The sequence below is a fragment of the Gasterosteus aculeatus genome, chromosome 17, assembly GCF_964276395.1.
Source record: "Gasterosteus aculeatus chromosome 17, fGasAcu3.hap1.1, whole genome shotgun sequence".
NCBI classification, from domain to species: domain Eukaryota; kingdom Metazoa; phylum Chordata; class Actinopteri; order Perciformes; family Gasterosteidae; genus Gasterosteus; species Gasterosteus aculeatus.
The window spans coordinates 6719954-6745740 of record NC_135705.1 but is presented as its reverse complement, the minus strand read 5'-3'; the positions used below and the strand labels follow the sequence as shown (position 1 = coordinate 6745740).

At 42.2% G+C, this 25787-nt stretch overlaps 2 protein-coding genes across 3 annotated transcripts in view; both read right to left on the bottom strand.

Annotated features, from left to right (window-relative positions):
* The window catches only part of atp2b2 (ATPase plasma membrane Ca2+ transporting 2), an 86046-nt gene extending 63634 nt beyond the window's left edge, over nt 1-22412 (bottom strand). The window contains exon 1 of one of the 2 annotated variants that reach the window (XM_078091827.1): nt 22272-22412. The gene's annotated coding sequence lies outside the window, so the exon portion shown is untranslated. The remainder of the gene's footprint in view (nt 1-22271) is intronic. The other variant, XM_078091830.1, reaches the window with a different exon arrangement.
* Nucleotides 22413-24718: 2306 nt separating this feature from the next.
* iars1 (isoleucyl-tRNA synthetase 1) overlaps nt 24719-25787 on the bottom strand; it is a 38566-nt gene continuing 37497 nt past the window's right edge. The window contains exon 34 of the mRNA XM_040203562.2: nt 24719-25538. Coding sequence (XP_040059496.2) covers nt 25456-25538 — 83 coding nt within the window. The 3' untranslated portion in view covers nt 24719-25455. The remainder of the gene's footprint in view (nt 25539-25787) is intronic.

Below are 25787 nucleotides of genomic sequence, written 5' to 3'. Positions count from 1 at the left end.
TGCACAGTGCTGCATAGCAAAGGGGGGCTGCTCTTCACTTGACAAAGCTATCGCCTTACTGGATTGAGGGATAGTGATATACATTGAACGATGGGTGGATGTCGATAGAGAGAGATGAAAGGTTGGAGGAATGGAGAAAGAAAATAAATAAGGGAGCCGATCCGACAGATATTCTAAGCATCTCTTTTTCTGCGTTTCTCTTGTACTTCTTTTCTGACATTTTGTCCTCAAAGCAGAGCAGGACGTCCAGGAAAGAAGAGGGGTGCAGAAAAAAAGGGGGAAAATAGAAAGAATAGTTCAAGAATATAAGTACTGGAGCAAAAAAGGTTGAAGCAACAAGAGATGGAGGGACAGAAAGAGAGGTCCCAAACGGCAAGATTAAAAAGAGAAAACTGGGCAGTCATTAAAGGCAGAAACAAGGGTGAAAGATGATGAGGTGAAGAAGGGGTGAGCCTATATGTGAAAAGGAGGTGTGTGTGTGTGTGTGTGTGTGTGTGTGTGTGTGTGTGTGTGTGTGTGGGAGGGGGGGTAACTTTCAAGGACAGGTTCATTCTTGTGTTCTGCAGATTGGCACCCATGTACCACAAATGCTTCTGCGTATCCCGTGTACGCGTCTCGCTCATCCAAACTCGTGTCCACAAACACACCTGCTCTGCAGCCCCTCGGCAGGAGAGGATAACAGCCTTGTGTCATGCTGCCGTCACTTTACTATCCCACATCTCGTCCTGTCTACCCCCCCACCCCTCTCCCTATTTTTCTTCTGCACTTCTCTCTGTTTGGTCGGTTCCCCTCTCTCTCTCTCTCTCTGTGTAACACTCTCTCTACCCCCCCGTTGTGTCTCACGTGTATTATGCACGTATCAGAATGTTGGAGCGCATCAGCATCACTAGCAGCATTTCCCAATACACTTTGGGATTTCCCCGCTAGATTAAATACAGGTTAAAGGGAGCTGAGCGGTGCACATCTAGCATGCGCTGGCATACGGTATTACAGAAGTCGTACAGGGGAGCTGCTGTTCAACAGATCAGATTCTGTCATGGTTAATGTCAAGCTCGGAGACTTGCTTGCTTATTGACCTCAGCGACTCTAAACAACCCATTTTAACAAGGATTTAACTGAGACACCATGTCTCGTCCTAGAAGTTTTACCAGAATCCCTTTAAACTCAAGTAAATACGATATGTATAATGTGCAGGTAAATTGGTCTTCTAAAGGAGTCTGCAATCATTTCTTTATCCAGCAATAAAAATTAAAAAAAGAAAGTTGCACCGTCAAAAGGGGCAGATTATTCTTGGAAGCAATATATTTGCGTTGCTATAGAAATATTGTGCATATTTATATTAGTGTGTACAAAAGGCAGACTTTGTGCTAAGTTCATATAACATATTGTTTTGTGAAGAAGCATATGGTTGGGTGTGGAAAATACAGGCATTAAAGAACATCTATTGGGATCATTAATCTTAGATGAGGAAGGAAAACTGAGAGATTTTCTGAAGGAGGGAGCTATACAGAAAGAGGGAGAGAGAGAGAGAGCAGTGATGGGGATCAGAAACAGGCCCTGAATATCAATGCAGCCCGTCTGAGAGAACTCAGGGCTGCAGTGCACCAAAACCTTGAAGAAAGTGCATGAGAGGACAATAACATCACAGGCAGCCAGAGTGGGGTTACCTGTCCTTGCTAAGCAAGACCACCCATAAAAAACATCCATCCTGCTCCACTCACATGTCATGAATCCCAACGCATCACACAATTCACCTCATCTGGATTTCCTTTTGACATAACTTGGTTACTTTGTCCTTGTCAATGCAATTCTAGGTTTTAATTTAAAAAAATCCATGTCACGGGAATTCAGATCCGTTGTACGGCCTTCACGGTAAAAAAAAAAAGGCGTCATACCTCACCTCTTAAACCGTAGCACTTGTCTTAGTCAAGTCAGTCGGCTTCTCCACAGCCAAAATACTGCAGGTACTGCAACCTATTTAAGTAGATGCTGCGGGCACACCTGTGAAAGCTAAGTTTATTGAATTGAATTGAATCACATGAAAGAAGCCTACTGGACACATTAGTGTAAGGCTCCTCATCCTCTTCTCTGTCCTTCTCTATAAATTATGTCTTACAATAAAAACTCCATTTCCTTCCAGAAGGGATCTGTTAACCCATAAAGTACCATGTTTACCTCATATCCCAGTCACAGGCCACCAGCCACTAACCATTAGCCTTATTAATTGCGGAAGCCTTGGACCATCTCCTGAGGGCTGTAATAAAATAAAATCATACAATCAGTGACTTTGTGCAGGCATGCACATGCACACACACACGCGGTCAACAAGAAGACTCCCAAAGGTCTCTAACCTTTCTCTATGAGGTCACCATCGCGCACACTCCCTCTTATCTACTACATCCCTCGCCGGCTGCTCCTTCAACCAATGATCTCAGACATTGTAGCCAATTCTACATCTGTGTGCAAAGAGTCGGAGGACGGTTTCATCCGATGTGCAACAAGCAAGCTTCAGTGTTCCACGTTAGATCATTTTTGATTCATGTGGATTTTAACTCTTCTGACCCACACATTTTACATTGATAAAAGGTATCTGCAATTTATGAAAGCTCAAAAGAGTTGATATTGTATATATTGTAAATATATATATGTAAAAATGTTCAACTCCATCTACAAAAGAGCAGTTATACTAAACTAGATTGTGGTGAGAAATGCATCAATCCTCTTGCTTTTTCAAGAGCAACTAAATATATACGTGACAGTAAGTGGTCGTATGACTATTAGTGACAGTTACAGCTAGTTAATCGATCTAACTTATTGATTTCAGCATTGCCCTTTGACAAACTGCCTGTACATTGTGGCCAAATGTGTGTGTCCAGTCCATAAATGTTCATATGTATATTCATTCTGTGACAAGAGAGATTAGAAATAGTACAGAGTACGTCCCTATATACCAGAGGCTGTGATGACGTTTGTTTCAGCCGACCAACAGTGCAAAACCCCAAAATATGTTTTTTGCAGAAAATAGGCCTAATTCATTAAATATTATTAAAACATCTCTGTCAACGCAATATATTAATTTAATGTAATGTAATAATATATTATAACAAGAGAGGAGAAGATTTGCGCACGACTCACAGTACAGTTGAATGAGGACCTCGTCCTTCCGTCCCTCATCTCACCTCTATCTCTGACCCTTTTCTCTCCTCTCGGTCCCAGTTCCAAGACTGATGGAGAGCTTCATCTAACTTCCCAAGGACAGCCGTGAGACACAAGACTAATGGAAACACAGACACAAACCTGAAGAAAGAAAAAAAATCTCAGAAAGATACGCTCAGATACACACACGCACAAACAGAGCCAGCATCGCCCGACAGTTGAGATGAACTTAAATTCTCTTTAGCCTCCTGCATACTGAACCCAGAGGCAAGGGCAGGAAAAGGAGACGGGGACATTACAGAATGACAGAGACACCCTTTTCTACAGAGGGCATTCCGCCTCAGGTCACAGACAGCGCTGAATATAACAAGTGAATGAGGCCGGATCTGAGAAGTGAAGCCAAGAAGTGCCTTAAGTCTGCATCATTTCTAATAGCCGGGGGGGGAACTCGGCTGTTAAGTACTTTTTACGTAACGTTTTACCTCGGTCAACATTTTCCTAATAAGGTTGTGGTCTGTCACTAGTTCCAAGAAAGAAGGTTACGCGTCCAGGGAACGGTTACCTTGTGATTGACAAGTCGGCCCCATGGCAACCTGTCAATCGGGACGGAAAAGTGGGTTTGATCTCTTCACAGCACCACCTTCTCGCCCACATATGGTCGCTCCTGTCTCCAAAATAAACGTTGATGACTAAAACGCAGAAGTCAGGTCTTAAAAACGAAAGTCCACTAACGTATTTGTTATGATGGATGGTCTACGTCCACTTCTTTGTGTTTCTGGTTTCCTACGTTGTTACTATTCTAAAACTGGCCTTAGCAGCAGCAAAAAACATCCTAATGAGTAATGTACTTCATCTTAAAAGTGCAATCATTTGTAAAGACAGTTTGTCAAGAGACTGAGTCTCTTGTATTAGTATTGCATAAATGAAAATGGAAATACTTTGAAACTGAACATTGCGTAATATTAAAAATGATTGATTATATTTTGGTTCTCTAGTCAGACAGTCAACTATTACGGTAGTATGGCATTCCCAAAAAAATGTTTAGCGCTCAGGTTATGAGTGACACTGCAATATTGCAATATTATATCTTTACTTTACTGAATTCATTTACAGCGGCTTTTTTTGCCAGTACGCTGCACGTTAAAACTAAAGAACATGTTCCCATGCAGAATGAAAGTGCGCAAACTGGGAAAAGATGCTGGTGCTGAAAAATGAATGAATGACCACACATGGTCCATTCTTAACACAACGACGTGCAAACACAGAGGTTTTAGAAGGTTGTAAAGAGTCTGGTGAGATGTAATTGTACGTGAGGGTGGAGAACTAAGACTCACTGTTGAGACATCCAGGTCAAACGGAGCTTTTACTTTTCACCTTCCTCGTGTCAGTAACTGACTTTCCAAAAGGAATACATTGCAGCTTGCAGATGGAAAGTGTGACTGGATCAACGAGCTCTCTACTGACTCCTGGCATTCAAATGTAAATGAAGATTGCCTCACTTTCTCTTTATTTCTATTCAGTGTTTCGATGGGTCACATGTTAAAACAATTACCAAACAACGATTAAAAATAGATGGAAAGAAAGATAATTAACTTGACTCCACTTCCTTAGAAGAATGCTAAATACTTTTGTGTAAGATATACTTAAGTGTTTTGGTACAAAAAGCTCCTAATAATATAGTTCTACTGTGTTCCTCAAGATTGTATTTAAATACTTTCAAAGCCTTGCTGCATGTGCAAAATATTTAGATGGAAGCCGTATTTAAACCATCACCTTGCTGCTGATGGTGCTCTTTATTCGTGAATGAGGAGCAGGGCTAATTTAAAAATAAAAATAAACAATGCTATTATGATAGTCCAGCAAAGCTGCGTGCTTCTGAAATCTGTTCAGCTGCCAGGTTATTCAGCAAAGTACAGATGTGAAAAGCCATTAATCTACCCGCGCTTCCTCGTTTGTCTCTAGTCCGACACGTAGACTTCCTCCTAAACAGCCATAGATTCAGTTCTTGTTCCCCCATTTCCAGGGGAAATGAATGCCTGGTGGAGGTGAGGTGTGAGGATCAAGCTGTGGCAGAGGATTAATCAGTCTTGCGTGTCTGTAAGCCGGACAATTACATATAGTTTATAAAAAAAAAGACTGGAACACGCTTCTGAATGGACACAGCCAATGTGATGTAATATCCTCAGCTGAATACAAAAGTCTCCCCAGCAACAAAGGACAACTTGTACTGCGCTTTAAATACTCTTTTGTTTTTGAGATTCCCACATCACTATTCGCTAAGTAAGGATGATTATGGCTTAAGGGCTCTTCATGCTGCTTTTCTTGAGGAAAAAAAACCCCCAAAAGCACCAAATTAACTTAAAATTGAATTAGTAGTGATGTTAAGTTAATACATTGTCCAATAGAATCAAGAGCAGATACTTACTGTACTCACTAACCATTCATTTGAATAAACACTAATGCACTTTCGCAGTTCAAACTCCTTCTAAAATGAGTTGAACTTGTGAAGGACCACGTTTTAAACAGCCAATTAATGGGCCAACTAGTTACACGGCCCGTGTCACAGGACAGTGAGGGATCGTATCTGACCTTGAGGGGGGGGGGGACAAAAAGCCGGAGACAGATTATCAGAATGTGTGAAGAAGACGCGTCCAAAGCCTCCACCAACGTCCGTCCGTGTGGATTACAGTGTTGTCTCCTTCTCACCGCCGGAGTCCGTATGATATGACAGTTAAAATCCGCCCTCGTGTTCGTCACATTCCTCTTCCATTTATCAGCCTTCCAAAAGGCAATGACAAGTTTCCCATTTGCTGGTGTCCAACGTTTATGCGATGTACTGTGCTGACAATAACACATGCACTGCGCTACTTTGTTTTACCGTCATTCTGTGAGAAATGGGTCTGACCAGAAGTATCCAATATATTGAGTATGGTTTACGGAAAGTTAAAGGAACATTGCAGTATCCACTCCAATCACTGGAATTTAGAGAACGCCAGAAATTATTGACGAAATGTTAAGCCTCATCTGCATGCTACAATGAATGTGACTACATCAGTTTAAATTTACGTTTTTTCTAAAGGAAATGGGAAATTGTCTAGATGAAGATTGTATGAATAAATTACGAGGAAAATCCTGCATCATAATAACAACAGCTCTGGTGCAGAAGAAGGAGAGCAAAGAGGAGACAAATCTATTCTGGATGCTGTAATGCATCCAATCATTGCAAGCAAATCTCTTGCTGACAGTGTTGCGACATCCCTCACTCAGCACTCTGATTGTTTGGAACATTTGAATTTAGATTAAAGTAGACAGACGCACATTACATGGACAGAGAGACAGTGAGGATAGTGGTTTGGAAATTAGCAGATGTAAGAAAAATACTAGATATTTTCTTTAAAGCATTTAAAAGGTTGTATTTGTAACCAAAATCATAAACATACCTATTTACACCTGTAGGCCGCTGTATTTCTCAGACACATTTGTAAAGGAAGGCGTGAGCTCAGCGGTAGCGGTTTAGTTGGTTGCAACCTGCTACAAACAAATAGATGCCACTAGAACTAATATTGTTCCTTTAAATTGATCAATGCATGTTTTTGACCCCGCACATCCCTTTCAACAGGCCTCGAAATATGTTTTTTAGGGACCATTTTAGGCATTTTGATGGGGTCAACTTTTTACTCCCTCTCTAGGAAATGTGCCAGGTCCAGTGTCCCAGACATGTAGGCGACATAAAGCCCAGGGGGGGGAAAAAAACAAGAACACAACATGGTATCATGTGCAGAGAATAGAGTTGCACTGATACATTTAAGAAAAAACGCTGTGGTGGAATTGACCTTTACGGGCTGAGTGGGCGTTTCCATTAGAGAAACACGGAAAATAATGCAAATGCAGTTGACCTTTAAACAATGGAAGTGGAAATGTTCAGCCGTCTTATGATGCTACGGATTTCATTTATATTCAGAGGGGAGATCTTTTGAAATTAATAGAGAGATTATTTCTTCCATGACAAACCATCTTTTTGGAGTCATTTGGACTTGAATACTGGAATTTTGGGCCTTGTAGGCTACAGTGATTATCTCTCAGTATCTTTGCATTTTTACTGTTCTGACACATTCCCACAGAAAGAATTCCTGCACTCAAAAACTTCTTGTTGCTATGCAACTGAGGTGCCTGGCACTGACATTATTGTTAGCTCACATGGCACAGACTGCAACCCTTCACATACAAAACACACACACACACACACGCAAAGCAAGCGCCTCTTAGCGTACATCATGTGCTTGTTAAAAAATGTTGGGTTATTAAGCTAATAACAAAACACCTTTAATTGCCTTTTCCATCAAAGCAATTTTCAGTCTCAAGCTTAACGCTTTAACATCTTAAAAATGACACAAACTGGAAACTTTCACATTTCTCTCGTTTTATTGTATAATGCTATTAAATAAATATATTTCACTTTGGCACATTTAAGCCTATGAGAAACAGTGTGTTCTGTTACGATGGATGAAAACAGACCTTATTTTTACCCTTGTGAGTGCTGGCATACATTTTATTGCCATACATACTGGCAATAAAATGTATCACTCTGTTGTTAGCCATTAATATTTAAATGGGTGTCCAGTTTGATGTGCCTCATAATATATTGTCTTGACACAATCGCTTTTCAGTCGCCACTTGGAAAATCCTTTGCGATCTGCCATCTTGATACTGCGTTACTTCATGAGTAAAAACGGGCCTTAAATCTTTTCATGGAAAATAGACTCAATCCGGCGGAGCTGTATGCTTGGAGCAACACAATAAAATGGAAGTAAATGTGTAAGAAAAACAACCCAGATTAGTTTATAACTCCCCCCAAGGTTGAAGAAGAGTGTCAGATTAGGTGACCAGGGAGCGTGTGATGAAGAGCGTGGAGGGAAAGAGGAAGTCGAGCCTGGTTTGGGGAATAGGCAGCTTCAGAGGAGACACAGTCTGGGCTGCATTTTAGCCAGACGTGCCTGGTCGAGATGCATTACGCAAATAACACCAACCGGTTCTGCCAAAGAAACACACACACACACACACAGGCTGTGCTTCTTTCACACTCCATCTCTTATTATCCAAATATAAACACAAACGCAGACACACGCATACATGGAAAGTGAGACCAACTTGCTCACTCACTGGCTTGCCACTGCAGAGCCTTAGCCCATCTCTCTCTCACGGTCACACCAAGGGCATTTCCTCCTTTGGAACAGAACCGTGCAGCCCGACACAGGAGAGGAGAGGAGAGGTGGTCGTCACCTTAATGACGATGAACACATGCAAAAGGAAAAGAATCAGCAGCATAAATAGGCAGAGGGATGAAAGGATGTTAATTGTTTAACCACCTGTGTAAAATAGAACATACAAACAATGAAAGAAATGAGTGGTGGAAATGCTGCAGGTGATGGAGGGAAGAAGAAAAGATAACGGAAGGAGGCTAAAGACAGAGAGGGCAGAGTGACTGCTGGTGATGCACTGCAGCAAACAGAGGGAAGAAGAAGTGGAGAAGAAGGAAAGGGACGTGGTGTCAAGGACAGACAGGTCGGAGGAACAGGGGCGTGAAAAAGAAAAAAGGAAGAAGACCGCGATGAGAAGAAATGTATCGAGATGTGCATTAGAAGAAGAATGGAACAGAAAGTGAGAAAGAGGTAAATAATGAGATCCAGCTTGAACTTTAATGTAGGTGGTGATGCAGCAAGATGATGCTTAAATAAACTGAATGCATCTTCTAAGCGTTCTAACCGTCTGCAAAGGCTGTTACGTTATCACTTTCAAATGATCGGTTGCATCTCCCATCACAAGTGCTCGCTGTCCAATTGCAAAAGAATTGCTCAATTGTTCAAAAAATGTAGACAGAGGCAACTACAATAAAGACATCTTTCACGTTTCAGTTGAATTACAGCTAAATCTGCAGAGGAGCAAATTGTCTCGCTTGTGGTTTCTCTCAAAATACTTAAAAACACAGAAAAAAGAAAAAAACATTCTTCTTAATCCTTAACTAATCTCACACGCAGAGACCAAAACCAGTAAAGTCACAACAAATATCAGAGGTACACTGTCTCGTCTATTTCAGTTCAGATGGATTCTGTGTTTTAAAGGTCGTAATGATTTTAAATCTTAGATCTTTTAAAGCTTTTCCCCCTGAAAGTGCAATTGCTAAAGGCCTTGGATTCAAAAGTTCCTCGCAACAACCCAAGAACGTTGAAAGTATTGAAAATGAAAACTATTTTGATGCCATGAATGTTGCGTCATATATCTTTAATGAAATTATTACATCACCTCACACCTCAGTGAGCAGCTCCCCCATAACACAAGTATGACTTTTACATTGAGGCTATATTTATCTTTAGCAGTATAAGTACAGTGCAGAAGATATACGGCACATTTAACATACAGTACAAAGCATGCAAGTCCGGCCCAAAGGATGAAAGGCTTTCCATTCAAAGCGCTTTGTCTGAGTATGACATAAGACTCGAAGTCTTTGTAAAAAAGGATGTTTTACATTAAACTCTGAACACCCGTAGCTAGAGGGTTAAGAGGGCAGAAACATGTCTTCAGAGGACATCCTTTAATGTTGTTTTTGCATAAATAAATAAAAAGATTAGTGTATGAAATGACTAAAAACTAAGGGAAAACGACTTTTGCTAATCTTCCAGAACTGAAAGAGTAAAGAGAAAATTCCAAAAACTAAAGAATTTCAGTTAATAGTGATACACGACTAAAGAAATGCTACAAAGAGTCTATTGGTGAAACGATGGTTGAGTCTCTTGAGGTCTTTTTCCAAGTGAGGATAAAATGGAGGGTTGGACCGCAGCTGAGACATGATGAGAAAAACTCTTGTTTGTTGTTTGTTTTTTGTTTTTTTTACCAGTTTATCTACGTTCCGCCCCTCACATTTTCTCAGGAGCTTCGCGTAGTGAACAATAGAAGGAGATCGTGGACACAAGCGGACGCATTGAGCTTCCTTCGCAGGGCGGCTCGGCTCAGCCTGAGAGAACCAGAGTCACCTCCAGCAGAGACGAGTCCAATGAGGGTGGAGTCCTCCGCAAACCTCTGAAGCTTAACAGACTGGTGACTGGAGGTCCACGGTTTGTGTGCAGCGAGATTAGCAAAGGGGAAAGAACACGACCTTGGGGGGGAACTGGTGCCCGACGGTCAGAGAGACAGAGATTCGTTTCCCCAGCTTCTAAAGCCGCTTCCTGTCCGCTTGGCCTCGGAACGCCTCGGGTTCCTCGGGACGAGCGGCAGGGCGTTGGTGGGGAGGAGCGCGTCTGGAACACCCCGCCAAGCCCGTGCAAGCCGCCCTCAGATAAACGCAGGCCAATGCGATAGATGATACTTCATAGCATCAAAGACGAGGAGGAGGTTAAAGCCCAGTGTTTCCCTGACTATCGGTGTCCGTAGATCTGCATCCTCACCTCGGTCAGTCCGTCCGTCCGCAAAGCCCCCCCCCCTCCCAAAAGGTGTGATCCTCGGGCCCCTTTATCGGTTTTTACAATGGTGCATAAAGAAGCTGGGCAGGCGTCCAGTATGATCTCAGCAGAATGGGGCGGTCGCATTTGAACACAGCGGCGCCTGAACCGACGGCTCGTGGTTCACAGTGTTAACAATCCGAGCGAGCTGACGGCGCTGACAGTGTCTAACTGAGAGTCACGCTTTCCACGGAGACGGCTTCACCAGCTGTGACCACCGGACGAGAGCGGCGCTGGGCAGGTCTGCAGAGCACGCTGACCAAAGTGCACTCAAAGCAAGCGGCGGTCGGCCTCGCTATGTCATCCAATCCTGGAAAAGCTCGGATAACAAGACACACACACACAAAGGGAGAGCAACTACAGCCTGTGCTCAGGTAGACATTAATCGACTGTATATTTAGAAGGTCAATTGTTGTTGGCTGCTACATTAATGCTCTTTAAATTGATTATTTTTCATTCCCCTTTAAAGCATTGTGCTCTCAAGCTAAGATGTGCTGGTAACATTTCACAGGCGGAAACTAATGTCCTCGTGTTGGACAGCAGGGTGGAGGGTTCAGCATACATAAGCTGCTAATAGGAATCTGATAGGAAACTTACTTGGGAGGTAATAGCATCGTAAATAAATAATTGTGTGCTACTTTACAGGACAGGAGTTGGTGTTGCGATGTCAACAAAACCTAATAATATTTAGATAGAATTGCATTATGATGGAATAAAAATTAATAGAGCCAATGTGTCACGAAACATGGAAAGCAATTAACTTCAAGTTGTAGACTTATTATAATGACACCTTAGAATTTATTTTTGTGAAGCAGAACTTTCCTCAGAGGCATGGCCCAATTCATACTCTCTCAATATTCAAATTATGTTAGGTCCCAATTAATGGCGTGGAGCATTTGGGAATATGGCTCCAAAGTGACTGAACAACTTGGCTGCCACCACGTCAGGACGTCTTCTTGACTGCTTGCCTCTGTGGTAAAACTTTAAAAACTACAGAGTGGAAAATCAGTTACCAAGTGTTAAAAAGGTTATGATGAGTGAATATTGTGAATATTGTAGGATGAGTGAATTTTGTTGTGTTAAAATCACAATAGTTTGTTTGAGAACAGGGAGTCTATTTTGTCAGCAATCAACCACTCAAATTGTTCTGTAATATTTAAGAATGCAGTGGACAAAAACACACAAGCATACAAAACTTTCTCAAAAGCAGGGCCGGAAACTGGTGGCTTGAAATGTCCAAGAAAATATATTTAAACCAGCTGCTAGCTTTTAAGTTATTTGTTTGCCTTAATTCAATAGTTCTATTGGAATTCAGGGGAGGGGGAGAAGGCCGAGAGGACAACATGCAGCAAAAGGCCGCGAGTCGGTTTTGAACCTCGGTCACGTAAGGCCTCATCCTGTGTACACAGGGGGAACAAACCCAGGCGAATCATTTGAATAATTTAACTGTTTAAACTTTTCATTTAACACCAAATGCGTTTAACCTCCGGGAAGTTGATCCATCTTTTTTCTGCATATCCCCCTTTTTCTTCCTCCTAGCTGCAATCATTACAAAAAGCTAATTAAGTAAGACCTTTGGTGAACTGAGTAACCCCATAGGCGGACTGGGCAGCCAGGCTATTTTAGGAAAAGCTTGCTGTTAAGGCGGCACAGAGATATGCCGCATAGAATGGACACAATCCCTCAGCACATTCAGAAACGAAAAACAGCAGAGAGGAATATCTGTGCCGCTGTATTTGTGTGAAGCAGGATCTCTCAGTAAGCACGGGCATGCAGGGAGCTCCTCACTCCGCTCCGTCCTGCACTGTTCTACGGTGCAACGAGTGCGTGGGTTCATTGATTGTATCTCCCTCTCTTGGCACTTTAATGGTCGTGGTACACTCGTCTCTGGGCCCGGCATTAGCATGGTCAAGTTATTTCCTCCCAGGGGTTATTTCCACTGGCCAAAAAGGATTTTTCCATTCACTCCTTCAAACTTGTGTAAGACAACGGCAAGCTGAGTTTTTCCGTTATTTCCTGTAGGCTGCCGGGTGATTCAGCGAGCAAGAAGTGACTGTGCCTTGGTGTGTTTATTGGTAACATAAAAAGTACACACACACTTACAAATACCAATAGGTTTGTACTGGTTCTGACATACATACATTCAAGCTGATTAGCATTTGCAACTTGACATGTACTGTGGATTCGTCTAGATTTTCATCATATCACATGAAATGTAGGTGACTTACTGCAAATCCTCCAGCTTCACTTTTCACAGCTTTTATGAATTTGAAAAATAATAATATTAATACAGTGAGATCAGGTTGAAAACTCTGGAAAATATCTAGATGGTAGATTTTATTCAATCAGGCAACGGTCCAATTTGTTGAATGGGTGAAATGTAGATAATTATATTCAGCAGACTCCCTTTTGAACTGGAAAATGAGTCAGAGCTAAATACAAAACATCAACATCAACTAAGAGGACTCAATCCCCAACACAAAGAGAGAAGAGCAATAAAGAAGGAAAGGCTTAAGCTGAGGAGAACGTTGGGAGCCACGGTAAGTGACAATAGAGAAACGGAAATCAAGCAGCTTTTTTCCCGCGATTAAGAATCACTTGGGGTAAAACTTCACACAATCACAAACAAAGACACACTTGCCACTGTAAGCAATTGGTGCAATGAAAACTAGCAGTCGCCCCCCCAGAAGGTAGCACTGCTGTCTTGCCCGTCAGCCGCACACATCATCTCCCTGCCCTCCCACCCCATCGCTCGGGTGACTTCGGTGCTGCACTTTTTGAGCATCCTCCATCTTTGTACTGTCCTTAACCAATGACAATTCACGGCACTCGAGAAGAAAGGATGAGAATACCAAAACAACTACTGGAAGGGAATTCCAAGCATGTACGATGGCATCCTGCAAAAAAACTTGATAACTGATCGTGTCAATGCTAAATACAGGCAGAAAAAACACATGTGCAACAGATGCAATTCATTTTGATTAACTCCTTTTCCCGTTCAGGATCAGTCCTGCAGTATACCGCTGGATTACAGCATCAACTGCAGTATGCCTTAGGATTATAAAGCCTTTAAACAGAACATATAGCCACATGGGGTCTTCTTAAAGGCCACAGTGGAGCACAGCAGGTGAGCTTTGGGCAGGAGCAGGAAAGGAACAAAGCTACATATTGCCACTGCTAAGATAGGATACTTTTGTATTACTGTTACATTTACCAGCTTACATACTGATGGGACATTTCTTTAGGTAACTTGAAATTGGTAAAAAAAAAAATGCACATGTGTGACTTAGTACGAGTGTGTGGTCACCGAGGCTCTCGGGAGACTTTACAGTCATGTCACGTTGTCACGGGATTTGGCAGCGGTCTTGTTTCTCGTGATGTTCCCACCATCCTGCCTCTTCTTTTTTCTGACTTTCATTTTCAGCGATGAGAAATTCACTGTTACATTTTCCATGTCTCGCTTTACAGCGTCTTTTGTCAAATGCAAGCACAATCCAGCCCCACCTCCCCCCCCCCCCCCCTTGTAAAACAACTACCTTCTGTACATAAAAGTATCATTTCCTTATGCAAACACAGGGCACACATTTTTCAAAGAAGACTCCGATTTAAGAAGAACGAGGCTTTGAAACTGGAAATTCCAGCTTGGACTTTTTCTACATACACAGACCAAATATAACAGTCCAAACAGTCCAAATATATTCCTACTATTTCTCCAAATTAAACAAAGTCACTTAGGAACAAGTTAATAAGAACAATAAAAGCAAATAAACTATTAAGCCTCTTGTTTCTACTGAACCAACTCTGAGGCCATTCCAGTGACACATTGAGGCCGTTTCCAGTTACAGGAAACATCAATCGACACATCAACAAGAACGGATTGACTCTACTTCATGTCAAGTGTAGTGTAACTGCTTCCAACTGATCCCGATGTTCCTTCTCAATAGCGGCAAAACCAGAATGTAATTCAACAGGAATGCCATTGTCCAATAAGGGATTTACTTACAGTGAAAGAGGCAGAGCGGGAAGATGTCAGGACGGTGCTCGGTACAGTTTCCCCGGATATCCCTTTTGGTGCTGATGATAGCTGTGGTTGCAGGATGGCCTGTCCAAGACTAAATATAACCCAGAGAGCGTGTAGCAGGAGCAGACAGCAGGCCGAGCCGGTCGTTTCTACGTGGCACAGACAGTGTGTTTGCAATAAGCCGACTCATTCTAAACGGCAGGAAAACTGTACAGCACGAGTAAGTGCAAGAACAAGAAGCTTCACAGTAATAGGGCTCTGTTCCTAGGACAAATAACTGCAGGGAGGGAGGAGGAGGAGGAGGAGGAAGGGAGGGAGGGAGGGAGGGAGGGAGGGAGGGAGGGAGGGAGAGGGAGGAAGAGAAAAGGAGGCAGGGAGGGAAAGAGCTGGTGTCGTGTATGTAAAAGAACCTGCTTCAATGAGCTCTTGGAACGAGAGCAGAAACCGACACTTTAGCCAGAGCCTTAAGTCAACCTTGGAAAATACTGAGATATATATATATATATCTCAGGGATTGCTCTAGTTCAGCAGGTCATTATACATGCGTGATTTACAATACATGTCCTTTTTTGCTTTTAAGATAACGAGACACAATGAAAGCAAACATCTCACTGATAAGTTAAGAGCGGAATGATTGGTTTTAATCATGTCTGAGGTTCCTTTCTTTCTGGCCGGATGGTAGTGGGCGGGGCTTATCTCTCAACCGGCAGGTAAACCATGCAGGGGCAGCTGAGAATGCTTCGCCACTCAAAGAGCCTCAAGCAGGTCCTCATGGGAAACCTCCGGCATTTAAAGGCCCCGGGAGAAGGAGTATTCCCCCGGCCATCAATTTGGTACAGATTATAGGATCCATTTGTATCCTACACCACCGACTGGCCTTCGCGTTGGTGGTTATTTGTCAGCAGGAACTACGTTTCTCTCCCCCGGGAGCACACAAAGCAGCCACAAAGCAGCGGAAGGAAGAAACAGGACGTGGCCCCGGTTGTTAATTTGGGGCAACTTTTCGACCATTTTCCTCTTGAAGCTGTACGGCGGATCTGTAGTGGAAAAGATCAGACGGAACCAGAAAGGATAGAAACTTCAGAGGGGCCTGGACAGCTCCACTAGATTTCCCAAATTACATTTCATACACCGAAGATCGATTCGGTCTGCAATGCTCTCATGTTGGGTGTCATCCAAAGCTCAGAGGGATCTCAGTCCTGCAGCTAGAGCCATTCAAACAACCTCCTCTTCCACGGAGGTTTCGGCCATGACTTCTGGTTAATCCAGGTAATGGCCAGAGATCATCAGGGGATATGATGGGTTAGTTTCTATGACCTCCAAGAATGTCCCTGGAAAGATAACGGAGTTCAAAGGTTGTCTGTCAAGAAGCCCTAAAGTTTGATATTGTTTTTTTTTTCTATGTGCATGTGACATTAATATACAGTCACTGGTGAAGAAGTGGTGTCTCCTTCCGGTGAAGAGAATGCATGATCCCACGTTGATAAAGTCTGGTGAGTCTCAGCCTAAAGAACAAAATAAGAAAACAGTCTGGAGAATTTGATTTTCCCAAAAAGCAATTTGTCGGCTGTTTGTGTGTTGACATGAAGTGACCGCATGGCCTGTGTCCTGTCTCTGTTTCTCTTTTCTAAAGCTTGTTATTAAGCGCCATCGTGTGTGTGCTGTCTCCGTCCTCCATGCAAAACTCAAAATGTCTTCCAAAATTCAACACTTTAAGTATCTTGAGTGAATCCATATTTATTGACGTTCAACAAATACTTTTTCACTGTGATGAAAAAACTGTTTCATCGCAAAACTGTTTCCCTGTTTGACTTTTTCCATTTGCTGTCGGAGACAAGCAAAGGAAATCTAATGTTATCTAATCTGTGTTAACTGAAATTCAGAAATTCATTCCAAAACCTAAATAGAAGCTTTAAAAGGGCTGCTCTGTGATCCAAATATAGATTTGTGCGAAAGTTAATTTTTTTTTGCAAACATAATCTTAACTGCGTTGCTTGACAGAAATCCCATTTGCCAACTGAGCAAACTACATGCAAGAATCTTGGCGACAGTTAAAGACTCAAAAGCAAAAAGCCAATGAGCGAGAAGTTTGTGTGGAAAAAGTATCATTATCAAGATTATCAAGTGGGTTTTTAAGGAATATTTGTGTTTCTATTATTAAGTATAATAAACGTTTTTCCCTATTTGTTTTTTTTCTCTCACCCTAAATCTAAAAAAATAATAATGGATTAATTGTAAAAAATACTTTTTAAGCAAGTAGTTGTAGGGAGAGGGGTGTGGGGGGGGGGGGGGGGGGGGGTACGAGGATAATGTTATTAGACAATAATCCCCTCAACGTGTGTGTGTGTACATGAGAGGTGTGTCATATTCTTTCGCTTATGCAGACTGCTTTTAGCAAAATTGACACAACAAACAATGTACACACAAAGACACACACACACACACAGTGCTTAAGGTCTAGCAGGAGGGGATGACACATGAGGCAAAGTGGAGGTCTTCCCATGCCCCCCCGTGCCCTTTTGGTTGGACTTGGACATCTCCCACAGGCTGAGCTGTAAATAGACAGCACCCCTAAAAACTTTTTTCTAACTCTCTCGTTCACAAACACAAGTGTGCACACAAAACTATACTTGGACTACACTTCTCCGGCCTGCCACCGTGTACTCAAACACATGTCACGGCCTGACTCTCCAAACGGAGACAAAGTTACATTGTCCTTTGGTTTCCTTGAAGCGGTGTCACTTCGGCGCACAGCCTCGCGTTGTTTGTTACAGAAGTGCAGAGGATTTCACAGGGCCGCTGGGCTGGCGAGCTCGTGGAACATCTGTAACTGTTGATGCATAAACAGATCGCGGTAATAGTTTATGGGATGTCAGGAGGGGTCTAAACGCAGAACCACTGAACGCAAACAATGTTTTATTGAACTATTTTTCAGGGCCGAGCCGCTTCAAAGGCCGCGCAGTAAATCGTCTGTGTGTTCGACACTGCGGTGGCCGACCGCAGGAAGTTCACTTAATAAACGCCGTCAGGGAGTTATTGCTCTTCCGGTGGCTGTAGAGTGTGTACAGTGAGAAGATGCGTGCACGTGCGACCGCGGGAAACCGTCACGGACACTGAGATGTTATGACATACGACCAGATCCCTGCTGTCACAAGGAGCGGCGAAGACGAGTTTAGCTGATTAGCTGACAGGTCGTCAGGGAGTCGGAGGCAGAAGTGCAGTAACGCGTTGCCGCGGGAGACGAGGCAGAGAAGAAAGTATTCTGTCTGCTTCCAAGTGGAGGAACGGCTGTTAACTGCTTCCAGTGGCACCCGCCACCGTGCGTCTGTCCACCGGCAGTCCTGCAGCCAATTATTTTTCAATAGTTCCAGTGGGGAAGAAGCTTGCAAAGCCAAAACAGAGAAACGGTCACCCAGTACTGAAGCACCTTTATGGAATTATGACAGCACATTGTTCTACTTTGCACAACAGTCTGTTTCTTTACAGTTTTTGTGTTGAATAACAATAATTACTGTGTGAATAGAATATTTGGGATATATTATAGTGTGGTCGGTGAAATAAGTTCTAGACAGCACCTGCGTAGCGACAAAGCAGGCAGCAATTCATTGCCAGCAGAGAAAAAGAAAAAAGCTTAAAAAAGAACTCAGAAACGTATCACTGATATCGTGGGAGCTTTTCTCAGCAACACATTCTAAAGTCTGTTTAACACAGAGAAGGTGTGCGTTATAGGAGCAGTATTCACTGCGCTGCTACATAACATCATTATTTTAAAAGCAGCAATGCGTGAAACATTCGAACTGGTACTAAACGTGTGTTTTAAGGGAGCTCATCCAGGAAGAAGAGTGACGTCACAACTTCACCACACCTCCAATCCCACTAAACAATAATATTTCCACAACATGACCTAAAGGAAAACATTGACCCAAAACCGTCTTTATTACCAACAAGAGACTGTCGCATAAAAGAACTTGAGATACAAACCACCCCTGTGTTCAGCTACCAATAACCAGTGGGAACACTGGTCACAAACAGGTGACATGGAGACAAATGACCTCCACCTATAAACAGCAGACAGTAAATCCCCGAACCTTGATTTCCACACATCGTAAAGATTCAAATATGAGGTTGTGATTCTCATTGCGACCTGACAGAATTTAATGTATGAAATGCTCTGAGTAAAATGAAGAAAAAAAATGTTATATGATATGATACGTTTACCTTCACGATGAAGACATGACTGAAGTGACTTTCTAGCTAATGCATCTTTTCAGAGATCGTGCTGATGGCAAATGTCAGATGTTAGATAGTCATTTAAAATCTGGTGAACGCTTGCTAGTTTTCTAATTTGTGAAATTTTGCCAGGCCTGTGGTCCAATAACTTTTACACAATTTCACACGTTTCATCAGCTGCTTAACGTTTATCACTTGAATATAAATATGTGTTGTTTACTGCAAAAACTCAGGTGTTCCAAAATATTAGCAATAAAATGAGTTCAGCATATACCTGCTACTGAGTAATTAGCATCAAGGGTTTGTACTCCCACAATGCAACACAAGACGTCCTGCTCTTTTCTAATGCCAGGCGGACATGAAGGGTGAAATATGGGGGGGAGTGAAACCAGGAACAGCAAGTCAGCAGGAAGGAACTTAAGTGACCACTCAAGAGGTACCTGCTGTGCCTCATACGTGGCAGGAATTTTAAGCGTAGCGTGTTAAGAGTATGAAAAAACCCTAAAAGCAATGCATGTGCAGGACATATGCTACGAGCACTCCAAAGTAACGTGAAGACAGATATCCGTTTTATTACTTAGTTAGTTTAATTAACTAAGTTAGTTGTGTACGTGCAGCATCCACCGAAAGTGAAACCCTCCGAGTCGCTGTAGTGTTACGCAGGGCTTTGTTGAGCAAAAGGTTTGACCTGAATGCTCCCGATACAAACAGCCCACTCTAAGCTCTCGAATGTTACCGGTCCAGATTATTTCTGCTGAAACTCCACTTTTCCCAGAACTCTGATGTTAGGCCTGCTGACCAAGTACGGAAAACAAAAGTCTACTTATTAGACATTTGTTAAACTAAGGTAAACAGTCGCACAAAGCGCAATTGTGTGATAAAAAATGTAAAATTGTTAATTAAATGTATGCAATCCCCAAATTAAAATGTAGGTCAGGTCAAATGACAGGTCACACAGCCAGATATTTTGGAGGCAGTCCTGCCAACATCAAAATGCTGAAACAAACACATACCAATTGCTTGGTTTATGTGTGTTTATTTAAAAAAATCTGTCATTGCCAGAAGAATAATTGGATTCATTCCGTGAACACTTTGCCGCAGAGAAAATCCTGGCACACTATTGACACAAATTCAATTCAACTTAAGACTGCTTATACACCCAGAGCTATAAAACACGTTTCATATAACATATAAAGCAGATTCTGACGTGTGTAAACCCAAGGAATAGAATACCGAACATCGAAAATATAAAATAGATGTGATATTAAGTTATTAAATTGGCACATTAATCACAGTTAGATTTCACCACAGAAAACATCCAGCCATTCAAGCTGCAATAGATGGATAGATTCATTATTAATCCTGCAAGGGGAAAGCGTTTACAGCAGCATTCATAGACGGAGAAAGGAGGAGGATTGAGAGAACTAAGGAAGAAAAGCACAGAAGGAACAAATAGAAACACAGAATCATCCGTCTGTCCAGAGATTTGACAGTGGCTTTGATGGTTGCAGTGAGAATGGGTCACGCTTAAATCAATTCTAACACTGCGCCACGGTTTGCAAATGACAGACTGGAGGAGGGAAGACTAAATCTGCAGCAGTACGGTAATTAAAATTCCTAAATGGCTCATTAGAATTCATGATTTTATTACCTGATCAAGAGTTTAATTCAGGGATGCTTATGTACACATAATGAAAAAATGTCTATTTTACAATTACATCAATTGCTCAACAACCCTTCCCTAAATTATAGCCACACAATAAGATGTCGTCGCTTTCTAACATGCAAATACATCGTCGATTAAGGATGTACAATGAATCACTGAGTCAGAAGAGCAACAGTTAATGGAGCGATTGTTTGAGAAAAACATTAATGAAGATGGCAGCTTGCGTTTCAAACAACTTTGATTAAAGCCATAAAAAGTATATTTTCACCAATTCTTTTGAAAAAAAATATAATTAAATAAGCCTATGAAAGATATGAATAAAAAGAAATAAAGATTGTAACTGCGAAGTTTGGTGTCTTAAGTCACTTCTATGAAAACGGCCTTTCAAAGATCTGAGTTCCATATTTTGCAAGACACTGTAAGGTTAAAAAGGATTTCTAAATGTTATGTTTTTAGAATGTGGAAATGTAAAGATTCCAATAAACAAACTAAATCAGAGACCTAAATGTGTATTTTGAACATTTCAAAACTGCCCGGTGGATGGAACACATGTTTCTGGTTAATAACGTATCTCCCAAAAAGGGAGATTGAGTTTTTTTATTTTTTTTATTTTTTTAAACAAACACTGGGACTTGTTTTCCTACTTTTAGCCAAATCTCCAGCTGGGTTTTACAGGATTTGACTTAGTTTCCCTGCTGGAATTTGGGAACATGGCAACGTACCCACAGCTTCACATTTGAGCCAAAAGGAACGGGCATCAAAACTACACTACAATCAATAAAAAAGCTTTTCTCTTTACCTTCTCGGGGCTCTGCCTCAGCTTTGAGAAGGTGTTTTCTGGGTTGTAGACTTTCTTATGAGCCAATACCGCCCGAAAATAACCGTTGATCGCGTGTCTCCTTCAGTGTTTTAGGAACCATCCGGGAAATCTGTGTTTTTGACATTTCTAAAATGCGCAGTAACTACAGTCCCAGTGTATCCATAACTATCCATAACATACAGCTGTTTCTAATATAAAACATTGTGAGCTATACTGAGGCTCCTTTTACAGGTGTCAATAACGTGGGGGGCGTATTATTGATTAGCATCGGTTCACCTCAGACACAGAGTGCTGAAATCTCAATTAACCTGACACACAATAATAATCCCAGCAGTGCCAATACTCTACACTGTTTGAATCAAATAAATAATTTATCGTTAATACGTATAACTTAATACAAACAAACACGTGTATGTAAAGTTGTCTCCTGTCTTGAGGCGACTATACATCACAATACTGTTTGATGGAAAGGACACGATTGTCCACCACAGAATTGGAACTGGAATAAAACCTTGGAAATATACCTCAGTATACCGTAAAATCACGTGGTTGACGTTGTAAACATTGAGTCCTGTGATTCAAACGTATTGATGAAGCCAAGGAGGCACAAACCGGGGCTCAGTGGCGAGAAACGGAAAAATCAATCGGTCACACAAGCTTTAGGTCTTCAAACAAAGACACACGACACCCCCTGTTGATTGTGTAGCACAGCGAACATCCACACTAAACACAGGTGGGAAAATAAGAACGTGACTGCTTTGCATCGCGTACCTCCGGCCGCTATACGTGAACGCGGGGCGACAAATCCCAGCGATCCGGCAGCGGTCCGCTAACGACCCCGACAAACTACCAAAATAAAAGAGGGGGGAATGGAGTGCGTCCTACCTGCTGCTGCTCCTGGGAGGAAGAGGAGGAAGAGGAGGAGTCGGCGCATCAGGAGGAAGATAGGGAGGGAGGTCCGCGCGTTGAGGCTCCTTGGCCGTTTGGACCGGATGCAGCGTCCTGACACTGTGCGCGGTGCGGCGCGGTGCGGCGCGGTGCGGCGCGGTGCGGCGCGGTGCGGCGCGGTGCGGTGCGGCGCGGCGCGGTGCGGCGCGACGCGGCGCGCAGCCTCGGCCGCGTGCAGGTGAAGGGCACAGTTGTTGCGCAAGGTTATCAAATGGAGTCCCCCTCTTTTTCCCAGAAGCCTCTTAGCAGCGGTGTAGTGAGAGAAGGGCACATCCTCATCACATCGAGCAACTTTTAAGAAGTAAACTACTTTTATTATGAAATCAGGGCATGTGGCATTAGGTGGGTCCCTGCTGATACAGATATCCTGGGAAAATCTTAAATGCAAAAGATTGCACATAAAAGGTCAATAATGAGCTCATAAAAATGAGTTTGTTTTTAAGATAGTATACATCAATAATTGAGGAATCTGAGCGCGTTTTTTTCCCTCCACCGCGTCTTTCCTTTCTACTTAAATATACAATTCCCTTTGTAGAGATTCAAGATGCCACAAATGGATACACATCAGGTTAATGAGGTCACACACTTTCTGGAGCCAAAATACCAAACATGTCCCCCCCCATCATCATCATCTTGTCACCTATATTGCTTGTTTGAGTTTGTGCTTGCTGCTGTCATTCTGCAGAAGGCATCATGCAGAGCGCTGGAATTTGATTTACTGGCAGAGATTTGGGTTTTTCCATTACACAGCCAACACGTGTTTCACCGCGGCGGGTTGTGCTGGAAACGCTTCTTATCGGCGTGTGTATTCTTGAAAAAAACCACACCTGTCTTTATACTGCAGGTCTTGGGTTCTTTGCCAACAGTCACTGCAGCCAACTGTAATTAGATTTGTTTTGCATTAGTAGTTAGACGGCAGGGATGGTGTTCACCCCCCCCCCCCCCCATGCTGCATTCCTTCATTTCTGTCAAGTCTTTGAGCAGATGGGTCAGTGACCTGCTCTCTCTCTCTCTCTCGCCCGGGCCCGAAGTGTGCAGAGGCACAAACAGAGCAGCAGGAGCAGATGGGAGCGAGACGGATGAGAGGAGGATGAGACGAGAGCAGTGTGCTTAATATTTAACCAGTGAAGCAGCATGCTTCCAGAAGAGGGAGGTGGGAGGGGTAAATAAATAAATCATCACAGTGAAGTGACACTGATTATAGAGATACTGGAATTCACAGTTGTAAAGTAAATATATGATATTACCCACATTTTAATGTGGCACTTAAAAGTGTTGGATAAACTTCACATTTTTTTAAATCCCGTGTTTCCAATAAAAAGACTACTCGGGTAAAAACTTCCCCATAAATCCCACAAATAACGGAGCATCTTGCTTGTTTAAACTGTGTGTAACAGATATATTTCATACTTCTGGATGTTTGAGGTCATTGTGGACAATTTGCAAATAATTGAGCAGGAACTTTGTAATATTTGAAACAATGTGCTTTGTCATTTTAATCACTGGATCAGCTCCCGAAAGACTTCATTCGTGGCTCCTTTAGACATAAACCCTTAACCATTAAAACGTTTACAAATTCACATTGTGCTGCAAATATTGTCTTACCATGATTTAAGTACAACTAGTATAACTTTTACCCAGAGTGCTTTATTCATTGTAAGGACTCTCACGGACTTGAGTACTTTTTCCTTTCAACTTTGTGTGTCATCTGCTTTGGGTAAAACACTGTGAATGCACTGATACAACGGCCACAGATGAGCTGGTACTTATCGGGTGTCCGCCCCCTAATTGATAGTTACCTCAACTGCCAACAGACACGTCTCCCTCCCAACCACCTCCATTAACTAATAAACGCACACGGAGGACGTGAAGAACGTTAAATTCATGGCAACTTGGGACTCTAGTGACATGACGTTTTACACGCCTCCAAAAAGAAACTACCATGCATCTGTGTTATTGTTTACAGTCAAAGGGTTTGTTGACAGTTTACAAGTGACTCAATTTAATAATGTCCACAGTGGATCCCTCGCTAGGATTCCCTGCAAGAAAAGAAAAGCTTTTCCATAACTTAAATCTGAAACTAGACACGGCAGTTTGGCACGACCTCGTCCCAGGGCGCGAATAAAACAGGAAAGAAAAATATCAAAAAAATATCCTTTAGGGAAAAATGGTACCGTCGCTTGGTAGGATCGTATTTTTTGCCGCAGGAGCCTCACATTTCACGCTGGGTTTATTGCAACCTTGATGGGTAACAGACAGGCTGCCTGTTTGAGGCAGCGTCATCAGAAAACTATAAACAAATACTAAATATTGGTGTAGGAAATATTCGGGTGCTGCTTCTTGTCATAAAGAGGTTTAGTGAGCAAAAGGAGAACAAATAAAAATAATGTTGATACACCCTTGGTTTACTTTATTTGTCACTTAAAATAGTACATTATCCATTCGTTGCTTTCCAGCCCTTTTTTCCAATGCGGTACAAGCAGCCCAAAAAGTCCATTCATTTCACAAATGCCTTTACAATTGTTGAAGGATTCCTAATGCAACAAAGAGCAGATTCATCTGTTAAACTGTAGATTATGTGTAAGCACAACCGGCCAAGCTGGTTTCCCCATGATGAGCCGCAGTAATATTATTCTGAACACAGCTCGTATAAAATATTCCTTCACCAGAAGCTTCTTGCATCATTTTCACCCTACGGGTAACAAACACTACTTTCTAGTGTAAAAGGGATGTGTAACTCTCACCTATCCGGCATAATAAAGACTAGCAAAACACTGTTCTTTGTTAGAAACTCACTTATAATTTCAGAAAAATTTGACATTGCAAGGGAAAGAACAGTCTTAATATAATGATTGGTTAGAACCATCATCATCATCATCTTGAATTCCATTCAAACAAATTAAAATATCAAGACAGGTTGTGTGCCTTAAGTCGTATGAGGACATAGGAAATAGTGACTATCGAATGTAAAACATTGAACTTGACAGACAAATCTGCTCTGCATCAGGATTCTCAAAACAAATGACTTACTTAAAAGGGGCTATTGTTGGAATTTATCTGGTAAAAAACCTCATTCAGGTAACGTCTGAGACAAATGTTCCTACAGATGGCTTCTCTGGATTTAGGCCTCGGCAGTTGTTGGACGAACTCGCACAAACAAGGTTTTGGTGTCTAGGGATTTTACCGATGAATCAGCCGGCAGCTCTGAAAAACACAAACAGTCACAAAGTTTATTTCCATTCAGTCAGCTAAAAACATCTGAACAATCACAATAGACCAGTCACTAGTCTGTTTTGCATGTGAACACTCCTTTTCAGTAGTACATCTATGTATTTCGATTACTACTGTTTAGGTTGTTATAACTCTGCCTCTCTTAAGTTTATCTGCTTGATCGGATTTGAGAACTACCAATCGGATTGTCCTCTCGCTCTCCGTCCGACCAGTGGACGCTGT